Genomic DNA, 14730 nt, shown 5'->3' with positions numbered 1-14730 from the left:
CGATAGGGTTTCCCTTGTCCTTACCTACCATCCCACCAGCATCTACATCCAGAAGATCATCAGGTGCCATTTCCACCACCTCCAGCAAGATGCCACCACCAGACACATATTCCCCTCCCCTCCCTTGTCCGCCTTCCACAGGGACCATTCCCTCCGGGACACCCTGGTCCACACTTCCTTCACCCCCCAACACCTCCCCACAGCCCTACGGCACCTTCCCCTGTAACCGGCGAAGGTGCAACACCTGCTCATTTACCTCCACCCTTCTCAGTATCCAAGATCCCAAACATACCTTCCAGGTAAAGCAACATTTCACCTGCACCTCCCGCAATCTAGTCTACTGCATTCGCTGCTCACAATGTGGTCTCCTCTACATTGGGGAAATGAAGCGTAGACTGGGTGACCACTTCACAGAACATCTACGTTCTACTCGCAAAAAAGACCCTGAACTACCTGTTGTCTGCCACTTTAACGCACCACCCTGTTCCCTGGCCAACATCTCTGTCTCTGGCTTGCTGCAGAGTTCCAGCGAAGCTCAACGCAAGCTGAAAGAACAACACCTCATTTTCCACTTGGGGACCCTGCAGCCCTCCGGACTCAATATCGAGTTCATTAATTCTAGGGACTAAACTCTCCCCTGTCCTAGACCCCTACCCCACACACCAGGCCTTGTTATCACATAGCCTGCCATTACACACTATCTATTGTTATCAACTCCTTTGTCTAACCAACTGCTCTTCTCTCTCTTTTGGCTCTATCCTATCGTTTACTCCCTACCCCATCCCCATCCCTATTTTCTGCATACGTACTGACGTTTTCCCAGCTACCATCAGTTCTGAGGAAGGGTCACCGGACCTGAAACGTTAACTCTGATTATTTTCTTCACAGATGTTGCCAGACCTGCTGAGCTCTTCCAGCAACTTCTGTCTTTGTTCCTGATTTTTACACTGCAGTTAAAATACAGACAAAGTAAATAGAAAAGAATTGGCTTAACTATAACTGTATCAAAATGCTTAACAAAATAATATATGTAGACCACTATTAATTAACTGTCCCAATATAGTAATATCCTTTGGCAAAAGCAAATTCAGTAAAACAGATTATCTCACATGCAATTCTAGCAGCAGGAAGGGAACCCCAGCTTTTAGCTGTAGTAGATAGGGGGATAAACAGCTTCCACATCCAGCTTCAAGACCCCAGCAACTGCTGAAAGCTAAAAGTAAAAGTCCTGGTGGTGTGGGAGCTTGACCTCACCTATTCTATTGTTTCAACTTTAAACCTTTCTTCCTTTAAAAAAAAAATTCAAATACACCTCTTAAAGCCACAGTATCGTCACAATAGAAACAGGAAGTAGGAAGAGTAGGCCATTCAGCCCATTGAGACAGCTCCACCATTCAATAAGATCATGGATAATCTAGTTCAACAGCATTTTCTTACACTAGCTTCCAAGCCTTGATATCTATAATATCTAGAAATCTAGTACCTCTCTTGTGAATAAAGTGCTTCCTGGTTTGTCCTCCTAAATGGTCTGACTTTAATTTTAAGGTCAATTTGATAACATTAGCATTTTTACAAATGGATTTGAAACAGGAGAGTTCTGGAATGAGTGCTGCACTGAACTGAAGGAGCTCCCCCCTTTAAGAGAGAGAGAGAGATAAGCAGTTAGCAGAATCCATCCCTTATGCCAGTCCCACATTGTGTTTGCAGTATTCCTGGGAGACAGGTGTGTCTTCATATCCAGGTGCAGGGCTGGATGAACACAGCAGGCCAAGCAGCATCATAGGAGCAGAGAGGCTGACGTTTCGGGCCTAGACCCTTCATCAGAAAAGGGGGAGGGGAAGGGGGTTTTGAAATAAATAGGGAGAGAGTGGGAGGCGGATAGAAGAGGGATAGAGGAGAGGATAGGTGGAGAGGAGTTGCAGTGGGAGAGAGATCCCTTGAGGTTTGTCCGGAGGGAGGAGGGTAACTTCTTCAGGTTAGGCATCCTTAGAAGAGGCTTCGCAGTGGGGTTAAAATTGAATCAGAGATAGTTCTGCTCCTATGATGCTGCTTGGCCTGCTGTGTTCATCCAGCCCTGCACCTTGTTGTCTCGGATTCTCCAGCATCTGCAGTTCCTACTATCTCTGTGTCTTCATATCCAGTCTGGTCAGTCACAGAATAAAAAAAAAAAACAGCTCTTTGCAGGAAGCGTGCTCTCTCCTCATTCAGGAAGTCCCAAGATTGATCCCATGGAAATCTCTGCAATTCACTGGAAATCTTGTGGCTTTCAATTCTTCTACTTGCTGGTTATTTTGGACTGATAAATAGTTCAGGCCCCCAGATGATTTTGATTTAACTCACTGCTGAGCAGCTACTCTCAGCCTTTCAATCTTGAGACTGATAAAATAGAGAACCATGTGTTAGGGCCTGGCCTAGGCAGGGCAGCATCTTCTATACATTTAACAACAGCAACATCAACATCAACAACAGTGCTCCATTACTGTGGGACCATTGAGTTCCTGGTAACACAATATGGAGATCAGCTCTAACCAACATACATAAATTGCTAACACCTTGCTCATTTGTCAATTGTCAATCCTCTGCCATTGTCTTGGGGTCTTCAGAAATTAAAGATTAATCAAGAACATTCCTGCCCGCGACCTGGGGGGAAAAAAATCAAGGAGGCTTTCAAAACAAAAATAACCCTTTTAAATCTTCTTTGGACAATTTTGGTAATTACTTATAAAATTATTAGTGACCATTCAGGCTGTTTGCAGGGTAGTTACGATTATTTTGCATAAGTAACGAAGTATTTTCACTTTCCAATTGCTGCAGGAATTTTGGGAATAAATAAGGGTGGATTGAGGGGCCAGGGGGTCGTATGATGAAGCCTCAAGAAATACGGTGAATTAGGACCATCACCCTCCAATTCATTACAAACTAGCTCCCCATGTAACCTTTATTCATTACTAACAGAAGTCTCTCCTATGGTATTTTTTCTCTCCAGATCTGCTCCATTAAATGGCTTTAATTCGTTATCTTTGGTTATCAATTAAACAACTTCTGATAATGGTCTTTTTCCTTTTGAGGAAACTTTAGCGATTTTTGCCTGATAATTTTCCTTTGGGTTCCTAAATGTCCTTTCATCAATTTGCAAATATTTATTGGAACTCATTGCATTCTCAACTGTTCCACACCATGTGGGTCGGGGAATGTTTCATGAGTTGGTGGACTCAGTCAGATAATGGGCAGAGGGATGGTGTTTAAACAGCTAAGGAAATCACCTCTGTCCTCTTGCTTACTGTTTAACAGTTTGGTAGGGAGAAGATGATGCAGGCAGCTGCGAAATCCAATCATTGAGATTTTACCTTATATTGCTGTTATAACATAGTTTCTCACTGATCCTGAGAGCTGCACCTAATTCAGCATTTGATCTGGTTTCAATCAGCTCAGATACAGCTCCAGTGGTGACTCTCATCTCATTACAACAAGGGAACAGGGACAATTGACCTCGTTCTTGAATCTAGGATATTCTCTCATTGATCACGTTGTTGCAGTGAGTTCGGGATAAGATCAGTCAACTGAGCCCAACCTGGAATCAGTCTCTGGGACTTCTTGCTCCAATCCATTTAGGGGGTTCATTTGAAACCTATTCTGTGGAAGCCACATTTCAATGAGTGACGGTCAATCTGCTGCCCCTGGTAAGCAGTTCCATTGAAATGAAAATTGTGCACATTAAAATAACCTTCCAGGATTTGGTATTAAAGTAATTTGGGTCACAGTATAATCTAAGTGTGCTTCGGAGGGAATAAGTAACTGTTGACTCGTGTTTCCTAAAGATCTCCAGCAGACGGCGGGGGCTTTGTTTCCTTTAGCTCTGGTGTAGATATTTTTAATTAGTCCTTTCAGAGTTGCTGGAGTAGGTGGGACTTGAACCCAGGCCTTCTGGCTCAGAGATAGGGACACTACCATTGCATCACAACAGCTCTGATGACTCTGTTGTAGACTTATTGATGGAGATCATTCCTGTGTTGAGTCAACTAACTACAGGATTATTCTATCAGGAGACCACCAGGAGGCTGAATGTAACAGGCCACCGTGTTTCTTGCAGCAGACAATTCCTATGCATTATTTACTTGCCAAGTCTTTCTGACATGCTGAAAATACTCAGCAGGTTGGGTGATATGGGGAGGGAGAAAGATAATGAAAGAGCTGATGAACCGTCACAGATGGAAACATTATTTGTTTTTCTAATTGCAGTGCTTGCCTGACTTGCTGAGTATTTCCAGCATTTGCAGGGTGTGAACCTGTGCAGCTCTTTGTGGAGCTCAGCCTCTGGTGCTGCCTGCACTCACCTATGCTCTTTTTGTTTTGCTGTAGCAGAACACATTACGTCAACTGACGACCTGCAGGACTTGGACTCGAAGCTGCATCATCTACAGGACGATGTCTTTGCCACCACTGCCTCAACTCAGGCCTTTCAGGAACTACTGAACAACCTGTCAAAAATTAGTCCCTCAAACAAAACCAAGGAAAACAGAACAGGTACAGCCCACCCTTAATCTCTGAAACCTAAAAGCCTGTTGTGCTAACTGAAACACTTAAGAGCTGAAACTTCTGCTTCAAAACATAGAATGGATTCGATTGAAGTCTTCAAAATAAGTCCACACTTAAGACTCTATTTCAAACAAATTTCAACTTTGTAGATTAACAAGGGTCCATAAATATTAGTTTCTACACAACTGTGTGGAGATATTTCTATTTTCAGACAGTCAGTGGTTTTTGGAACATGAAAGGATGTTGAAATTAGATTCTATAAAGAACTTCAAAAAGGCTTGTACTTCAAAGGACTGATTTGCAGGGTCATGGAGGTAAAGCCAGAATTTGGGATTAAATGGGGTGGTTTTCAAGGAGCTGGCACAGACACAACAGGCCAAATAGTCTCTTTCTGTAAGATTCTATGCAGCTGATGCAAATTCACTGCAAGCGTTCAAAGATCTTGTTATGTTCTCCAGAGAATATGATTGTAACCAATAGATTTTGCTCTCCAGAGCAGTGCTACTGAAAGACAACCCATGAATACTGCAGTTTTTTAAATACATTTAAAACCAGCACAGGAGACATTACCCAGGACTACTCACCTGCACCTCCTGGTGGCTGTTCTAGAAACATCAAAAGGGACATTCATTGCTCAAGCGAACTGCCTCTTATGCTGGAACTATTCCAAGGGCTTGTATCACCCAAAGGGACCAATTTCCAGATGAAACCTGAAAAGTGATTTTTTTTTTCTGATAGTAAGTGCTGCAACTTCAAAACTGAACGGAGTGAATCACGTCAACAATGTTGTCATCATGGGGTCAGAAAGGCACTTTGATGCTTTGTCATAACACAAAATAAAAAAGTAGGTTTAAAGTAGCAAGCGACACTATTGCTACCTACAGTGTGTTCATTAAATGTGAGGTTTAGAGCCTGGAGAGAAAATGGATTTTTCTGGATCCATATCATTTTAATCTTTCTGCACACACTGTCAAAACTGTATCCAAAAATTCCTGGGAGTCTTCTTTTTCAAATGTTAGCAACAGCAACTTTCTATCTAATTTTTTCTTACCCAACCTCCACTAATTCCAAGAATCTTGTCTCTGGAGTTCTAGCCTCTTTGAATTCCTTGCTCCTGTCATCACTATCTTTGCTATACTCTGCTAGCTTTCTGTCCTCCAGATCAATGATGACAAGACATTGCCTTCAAGTTACTGAAACCCAGCCCTAACTCCCTTATATTGAGCTGGTGTTTGCTGGCAGTACATACCATTCTGTTCCCTTGGTTTTACTGATCAACCTAGCTCCATCATCTTAGAACATTCTTCCTCGACCAAACCACCTTGCTGTCAATCTTAAAAGCTGTTTTAACTTTAGAAGCTAAATTCATTTGCTCATGAGTTTGTTTTTCTCCAGCATTCATCACTGCTCCTTCTGCTCTGGGCTGTTTCTTTCCACAGGTTTCTTTTTATAGACAGATACAGAATTTTGTTTTTGAAGGTCATGTAGGATTGTGATGTGGATAATCAGCTAAAATATCTTACACTTGCCTTACATGAAACATATTTTCATTTTACAGAATTTCTCGTGCTTCAGGATATATTAAAGCCTCATGTTGAAAATTACTTGAGACAACACCTTCATTCATTGTGGACAACCTTTAACAAAAGCCTGCAGAACCTCTCTGATATGGTCCTCAATTTATCAAAAGATATAGAAGTCAACACAAAGAATATTAATGGGCTCTTGAAACAGCAAACACCTCAAAGGGAACTGGAGGAAATTAACATTAAGTTGCAATCAAAACTTGACGAGAACACTGTGCGACTACAGAAGGTTAAAGACATGTTAAATGATCAACAACAGAAATTCAATTATCAATTACATGCCCAGAAGGTTAATCTTGACCACAACCTAACCACAATTAAAACAGAGACAGATCTAAAAGTCAAGCGCAGCCAGAAGATGATTCAGATGAAATCACATCTCCTGGATAACGCAACAGCTGAGATGAAGGAAGAACAAGGCAGACTATGGCAACAAGTCCACACATTAAATCATCAACTGTCAAAGATCATTGAGCTCAAAGACTCAAAATCATGTCCATCATGCAACGCAAAACATGTCCAGCAGGTCCAAGGATTGTCAAAACAGGACTTGGATCACCTTAGGGAAACCATTGAGATACATTCAAGGAATCTTACACACTTAAACAGAATCTGTGGATTATGTCATCCTGTGTCAAAAGTGACTCCTGATATTGAGCAACACTTGGAGAAGCAAGAATCAAGTTGTGCACTACTGGTAGCTGGCCTGAAAAGACAGGTTAATCAAAAACTGAATGACACTAATATGGTTTTGAGAGAGAACATTTTGAAACTGAATGTTTCCTTTAATCATCGAAATTTAAATCAGGAAGAACTTTTTTACAACCTTGACAATGATGTGAAAGAACTGAAACGCAAGTTATATAGCATGCTAGAAGATGACCAGATTTGCGACTGTCAAAAGTTAATTCAGGATTATGTTATAGTTGTTAATAGCTTAAGGAATGATAGTAACTTCATGGACAAAATATATTTCGAACTGAGTGATCTTAAACAGCAGCAGCTTGACCTAAGAATTAATTTAAATTATTCTGTTCAAGATTTGTTCAGGTCTTTGCAACAAAAACATCAAGATGTACAGAACATCTTGTACTTGCACCAAAAAGAAGTTGGAATGTTAACTGAAAGCATCACAACACTCAAGAAAAACTTCACAATGATTATGGGAGAAATTAGCCATTTGAAAAAAAATGATGCTACCTTGGATTCTTGGATTAAATATCTCAATAGTTCCTTCAATTCCCTTTTGGAAGATACTTTGAGGCACACAGTCATTCTGCAGAGTGTGACAGGGGAGGACATACTGGAGATCACATCTGAAGGTGCAACAGAGCTCCAAAAGCTCTCTATTAGCAATTTAAATCAAAACCTTAATCAGACAGAGAAAGACCTTGCTATCCATAAAATAATTTTGGAAAACATCAATGAGAGGGTTCAGGTACTTGAAGAGTCAAGTGATAAAATTAAGGAATTAATTAGTGCTGATCATGGCAAAAACATTTTGAGGGAAAACTCTTCGGAAATAGCTGATAGAGACCACCGTTCCCTTGAATACATGGAACCAAATTACGAAGCAGTGGAAAAGGAACAGATGGATGATTCAAAATATGACTCCAATGAAGTATCAAGCATTAAAAAAGATCTTGAGATATTGAATTTGAAAGTAATTAAACTGGAAGCCCATTGTAATGAGGACCGTTATTACAACCAGAGCTTGGAACAGATAAAGCAACTGATGACAAAGTCTGTGGACACGGTGCAGTCAGACGTGTCATCTCTGAAACAGCTTCTTGATAGCCACATCTCTGTATTTCAGAATCTCACTGGGAACAGGAGTAATCTTTTGAATGGGACATTTCGTACTGGGCGAGGTGGTTTCGGCTTCAAGCGAATGAGGAAATGGCACAGGCAAAGTCACGAGGGCAACAAACTGCTGGGGTTTTATGGAAATGCCTCAACTGTAGTGAACCAAAGTAACATTCCAGATGTACAAGGTGAGTGCATTGTTCATCTGTTGTATGGGAATGGGACTGCTGCACAATATACCTCTTCACCCATTTTAAATCCTCCATAACCCTCAGCTTAACCAGCCTCTGCTATCCATTATCTCACACTCGTTTTCAAACTCCTTCATTGCTTTGAGGTATAACAATTGGCCAAAATAACATCAGATTGAAGGATTGGGAGCAGTTTAGATTTCAGCAAAGGAGGGCAAAGAACTTCATTAAGATAGGAAAATAAAGGAATAAGCTTGTGGGAAACATACAAACTAATTATAAAAAGCTTCCAATAGGTACAAGAAGAGAAAAAGGTTACTGAAGGCAAATGTAGGCCCCTTACAAGCAGAAAAAGAGGCAGTTATAAGGGGGGATAAAACAAAAGATGGCAGACCAATTAAATGAATATTTTGGTTCTGTCTTCACAAAAGAGGACACAAAAATGTTGGGGAATACAGGATCTAGTGAGGGGAAAAAACTGAAGGAAAATCAGTATTAGTAGAGAAATGGTGTTGAGGAAATTGTTGGGATTATAGGCCAATAAATCCACAGGGCCTGATAATCTACAGTCCAGAATACGTAAGAAATAGTGGATGCCTAGGTGATCACTGTCCAAGATTCTACAGACTCTGAAACAGTTCTTATGGATTGGAGGGTGGCAATGTAACCCCACAATTTAAAAAAAGGTAGAGAGAAAACAGGGAATTATAGACTGTTACCTTGACATCAGTAGCAGAGAAAATGCTAGAGTCTATTATAAAAGATTTAATAGCAAAGCACTTGGAAAACAGAGACAGGATCAGATAGAGTCAGCATAGGCTTATGAAACAGAAATCATGTTTTGACAAATCTGCTGGAAATTTTCAGTGATGTAGTCAGTGGAGTCGATGATAGGACGCCAGTGGATATGGTTTACTTGGACTTTCAGAAGGCTTTTAATAAAGGTCCGACATAAGAGATTAGCATGTAAAATTAAGGCAGTATCTGACAACACTGGAACTATGAGGTGACTGCACATATGTGCTCAGTCAGAAAGGTACATATACACAGTATCAGACCCTCTAAGTCATTAATTGCTTTGCAAAGTCCATACTGTGCATATGTGTGGGAATTGGACAGGGTTTGGGCAAGTGATGTGATGCCAATGACCAGTGGGATACTGTAAGAATCAGTGCTTGAACTATTCACAGTATATTTTAATTATTTAAATGAGGCATCTAAATGTAATACCGCCACATTTGGAGGCAAAGCTAAGTGGGAGGGTGAGCTGTGAGGAGGATGCAGAGATGCTTCAGTGTGATTTGAACAAATTGAGTGAGCAGGCACATGCATGGCAGATGAAGTATAATATGGCTAAAAGTGAGGTTATCCATTTTGCCAATTAAAAGAGAAAAGCAGATTATAATTGGAACAGAGATAGATTGGGAAAGGGAGGGATGTAATGAGACCGGAGTGTTTTTGTACACCAGTTTCTGAAAGTAAGCGTGCAGGTGGTGAGGAAGGCAAATGGTATGTTGGCCTTCATAGCGAGAGGAATTGAGTAAAGGAGCAGAGATGTTTTCCTGCATTTGTACAGAGCCTTGGTGAGAACACACCTGGAGTATTATGTGCATTTTGGTCTCCTTGTCTGAGGATGGATGTTCTGGCTATGGAGGTAGTACAACAAAGGTTACCAGCTTGATTCCTTTTAAAATTCTAACAGAACTAGACAATAAGGAAGTTCCCAATGGCCAGGGAGTCTAGTACCAGGGTTACAGTCTAAGGATATGAGGTAGTCCATTTAGGACTGAGATGAGGAGAAATTTTTTCACCCAGAGAGTGGTGAGCCTGGAATTCTCTGCCACAGAATGCAGTTGAGGCCAAAACACAATGTTTTTGAGAAGGAGTTAGATATACTACTTAGGGCTAAATGGATCAAATGGAATGGGATGAAAGTGGGAACAAGGTTCTGAGTTGGACTATCAGCCATGATGGAACAGGCTGGAAGGGTTGAATGGCCCACACCCCTCCTATTTTCTATGTCTTCCTTATTGGATTAACTTCCTCTGGCTCTACAATTGGCTCTCATCCAAATTCTCTGCTCTCTTCCTTTCTACCTTTTATGCTTCCTTCCCCCATGGCTCACCACTGGTATGCTGGCTGCCATCTTGGACAAATCCTGGAGAACTCGCTATGTACACCCCTCTGCCACCAAGTCCTCCTTTTAACGTGCAACTTAAAACCTATTACTTTAAACAAGCATTTGGTCCTACTTCTACAATATTTTTCTTTTAGTTGGTGGTTTATATCATGGCATGTTTCTTTGAAACATTTTACTACACAACAATGTCTTCAGAACTCAGTCAATGATGGTATCACAAAACCACTCAGTGGTAGATGAGCAAATCTCTCCACCCAAAATGAATTTGGACTTTCCTTACAGCTTCTGCTAAATGATGCTCAACAGGGAGCAATTCTAATTGATCGGTTGTGGGATCCTAGAAGGAATAGGTTTTGATTAGTACAAGGTTTCTTTGATCATAAAATGTAGGAGCAGAAGTAGGCTATTCGACCCTTGGAATTTGCTTTGCCATTTAATGAGATCATGGCTGATCTGATAATCTTCATATCCACATCACCCATAACCCTCAATTCCTTTACCAATTAAAACTCTGTCTAATTTCAGTCTTGATTATACCTAACGTCCCATACTCTAGAACCCTGTATAGTAAATAAAAAAATTCCACAGCTTCACCATTTCTGAGTGAAGAAATTTCACCTTATTACAGTTTTAAATGGGTGTCCCTTACTCTGATGTTATGCCCTTATTCTGATATTAGCCTCTCTGGTTTTAGTTTCTCCCATGGGGTAAACAACCTCTTAGCTTCGACCCTGTCAAACCCACTTAAGTATCTTCTACATTTCAATAAGGTCATCTCACGACCCAACTACTCACTCCCTCTTCATAAGAAAATCTTTCCATGCCTGGATCAACCTGGTAAACTCTCTTTGGACTGCCTCCAATGCCAGTATATCTTTCCTTAGATAAGGGAAACAAAACTGTTCAATCGTCTGTGGTCTAACTAGTGCGTTGTATGGTTTTAGCAAGACTTCCCTATTTTTATACTCCATTCTCTGTGAAGTAGAGGCCAACATTCTACTTGCCTTCCCTATTCCTTGCTGAACCTGTATATTGCTTTTGGCTTTGTCATGATGCTACAAGATTTATCATTTGCAGACAATACTGACCTTGTAGGGGTATTCAACTTGGTCATTTTTCTTCTCTGTGGGACTATCCTGCTGTTGAGGGACGATCACAGGATCGCAGCTCATAAATAGATGTGATTGAGCAAGTACAACCAAGTCAGTCAAGTAGTCCAGAAAACAGCTGTTCTACCTTGAGTACATGCCCTCAGAAGTTAGAGAAGTTGACTGGGATGTGTTTGCCTTAGTCATGATCCTGGGTTGCAATTTTTACAAGGTGGCTTGAGTTCTTTTTTTAAAAGAAACGTTTGCTAGCCAATAACCACATCCTAAATGTTAATTGCCCATTCCTACTTTCCCTGCGAAAGTGCTCATGCCTGTTGCAGTATATGCTACTGGACTATTTAAAAGAACTGAGTGTGCTCCTGTAATCTTCATCAATATTTTATCTTCAACCAATAACACAAAAGACCATCAGTAGCTTAACTTTGATCTACTTTTTGCGTTTTGTTTTTACAGAATCTGATGTCGCATTTTATGTGGGACTTTCCAACAACTCTGGAACTGACTTGCCTTTAAAGTTTGACCAGATATTCCTGAACTACGGAGATGCATATTCAGTGGAAAAGGGTTACTTCAGAGCTCCACTCAAAGGCATTTATGTGTTTGTGGCAACTGTGGAATTCAGTCATGGACTTGGTCTTAGTTATCTTTCTGTTGATGGTATCCACACAATAACACTTCATAGTAGCAGGAAAAAACATCAGCACAACAACTTGGCTTGGGGCTATGCTATCCTCCAGCTCAATAAAGGACAACTGGTGCGGATAGAGGTAATACAAGGGACTGCAAGTCAACGGACTCCGCCAGAGACAACTTTTGGTGGATTTCTGTTATTTAAGACATTTTAATTACCCATTCTGAAAATAGGCAGACTACGAATGGACTATTCTGTCAAATTCACATTTGGAGGTTTCCATTCTGGAATTAGATTCTCGCTGACCAACATCCTTTACATTGTTACACTATGTTGACTCAAGGTTCAAAGGGCTGAATGACCAACTCCATCTTACTACTTTCCCAATAGCTCAAGGTTGTGTTTATTTAGGTTCCTGTAGATGTATTACATATGATGCCGAAATTACAAACAGATGTGTCCAATTGAGACAGTTTATTACAAGAAATGTTGAACTCCATATTATCTAATAGATTGATTGATTTATTGTCATCACATATACCAAGATACAGTGAAAAGTCTTGTTTTGCATGCTATACAGGCATATCTTACCATACAAAGTGCATCAGGGTAGCAGAACAGAGTGCAAATTACAGTGTTACAGCTGCAGACAAGGTGCAGAGAGAAAGCTCAGAATTAACATTTGAAAGGTCCGTCAGAAGTCTGATAACAGGGTGGAAGAAGCTGTTCTTGGATCTATTTGTATGCGTACTCAAACTTTTACATCTTCTGGCTGACGAAGTGGGTATAACCAGGGTCGGGGTCGGGGGGTGAGTGTTCTTTGATGATGTTGATTGCTTTCTGGAAGCAGCGGGAAGTGTAGATGGAGTCAGTAAATGAAAGGCTGGTTTGTGTAATGAACTGGGCTGTGTTCAAGGCTCTCTGTAGTTTCTTGTGGTCTTGGGAAGAGCAGTTGCTATAGATCCAGATAGATGCACCATAGGAAGCATCCTATGAAAATTGGTAAGAGACCTTGTGGACATGCCAAATTTCCTTAGCCTCCCGAGGAAGTAGACGTTGTTGTGCTTTCTTGATGGTCACATCAACGTGCGTGGACAAGGACAAATTGTTGGTCATCACCACTCCCAGGAACTTGACGCTCGACCATCTCCACCTCGGCACCGTTGATACAGCCAGGGGTGCGCCCTCCACTCTGCTTCCGGAAGTCCTTCATTTTGCTGATGTTGACGGAGAGATTGTTGTCTTTACACCATGCCGCTAAACACTAATCTCTTTCCTCTATTCTGTTTTGTCATTGATTGAGATCCGACCTACAATGGTGATGTCGTCAGCATACTTGTAAACGGCATTGGGGGTGGAAGTTGGCCACAGTCATGACCGTATAAGGAGTAGAGAAGGGGGGCTGAGTATGCATCCTTGTGGGGCACTGGCACTGAGGATTATGGAGGAGGTGTTGTCACCTATTCTTACTGATTGAGGTCTATGGGTCAGGAATTTGAGCATCCAGTTACAGAGGAGGGAGCTAAAACTTAGGTCTCAGAGTTTAGAGATGAGTTTGTTTGGAATTACTGTGTTGAAGACAGAATTGTAATCAATATGTAGGAGCCCGACGTAGGTATCCTTGTTATCCAGATGTACCAGGGATGAATGTAGGACCAGGGAAATGCATGTGCTGTGGACCTGTTGCATTGGTAGGTGAATTGAAAAGGATCAAGGCAATTTGGTAGGCTGGAGTTGATGTGAGCCATGGCTAACCTCTCAAAACACTTCATAATTATGGAAGTCAGAGCCACTGGACAGTAGTCATCAAGACACTCTACGTGATTTTTCTTTGGCACCAAGATGATGGTGCTCTTCTTGAAGCAGGTGGGCACTTCAGATCATAGTAAGGAGTGGTTAATGATGTCTGCGAATACACCCACCAGCTGGTCTGCACAGGATCTGAGTGCACATTAGGGGACTCCATCTGGGCCAGTCGCTTTCCGTAGGTTCACCCTCAAGAAGGCCAATCTAATGTATACAAGTAGCGACTGTGGATACAGGAGCATCCGAGACTGTTGGAATAGGTGACAGTTTTGCTGACCTCCTGTTCAAAGTGAGCATAGAATGCATGGACTTGTCTGGTAAGGATATACTATTGTCCACAATTCTGTTCAATTTTGCTTTGTAGCACATTATGTCGTGTAAGCCTTGCCACAAACTGTGTGTGTCCACGTGGTTAGGCTGGGTCTTAATATTTATATTAAGTGTAATATCATCACAAAGACCGTAACTGCACTGACATGCATTTTTGTCTTAAATAAGGACTTAGCTAAACTTCCATTCCCAGAACCCTAGGTCTAATAATGGGGATATCTTAATGGGACCTTCTATTGGTCTCACAACTAACATTATTACTTTTACATTCATAGGAAGGCCAGAAAGACTTATATCTGGCAGCATCTGTGAAGAGAGAAACATTTGATAATTCATCACAAGCCATTATTTTATACTTGTACACTTTTGTCAATTGCAATCCAGTTCCAGATATGTTCAATGCACAAATTTGATTTTTCATACTTGTCTTGCAAGACATCAATACTAACAGAAGCTTAGCTGTACTTTTTTTAAAACTGAAGTGAAAATTCATAAGATAACAAGGTGTAGAGCTGGATGAACACAGCAGGCCAAGCAGCATCAGAGGAGCAGGAAAGCTGACAAAGGGTCTAGGCCTGAAACGTCAGCTTTCCTG

General features: G+C 41.2%; 1 protein-coding gene across 1 annotated transcript in view; it reads left to right on the top strand.

Annotated features, from left to right (window-relative positions):
- The window catches only part of mmrn2a (multimerin 2a), a 46335-nt gene extending 33738 nt beyond the window's left edge, over positions 1-12597 (top strand). Inside the window, exons 5-7 of the mRNA XM_048616330.1 lie at positions 4360-4524; positions 6095-8116; positions 11822-12597. Coding sequence (XP_048472287.1) covers positions 4360-4524; positions 6095-8116; positions 11822-12213 — 2579 coding nt within the window. The 3' untranslated portion in view covers positions 12214-12597. The remainder of the gene's footprint in view (positions 1-4359; positions 4525-6094; positions 8117-11821) is intronic.
- The last annotated feature ends 2133 nt before the right edge of the window (positions 12598-14730 follow it).

The sequence above is a fragment of the Rhincodon typus genome, chromosome 34 (assembly GCF_021869965.1).
Source record: "Rhincodon typus isolate 14 chromosome 34, sRhiTyp1.1, whole genome shotgun sequence".
In the NCBI taxonomy this organism is placed as follows: Eukaryota; Metazoa; Chordata; class Chondrichthyes; order Orectolobiformes; family Rhincodontidae; genus Rhincodon; species Rhincodon typus.
The sequence above is the reverse complement of the archived record's forward strand: the minus strand, read 5'-3'. Positions and strand labels throughout refer to the sequence as shown.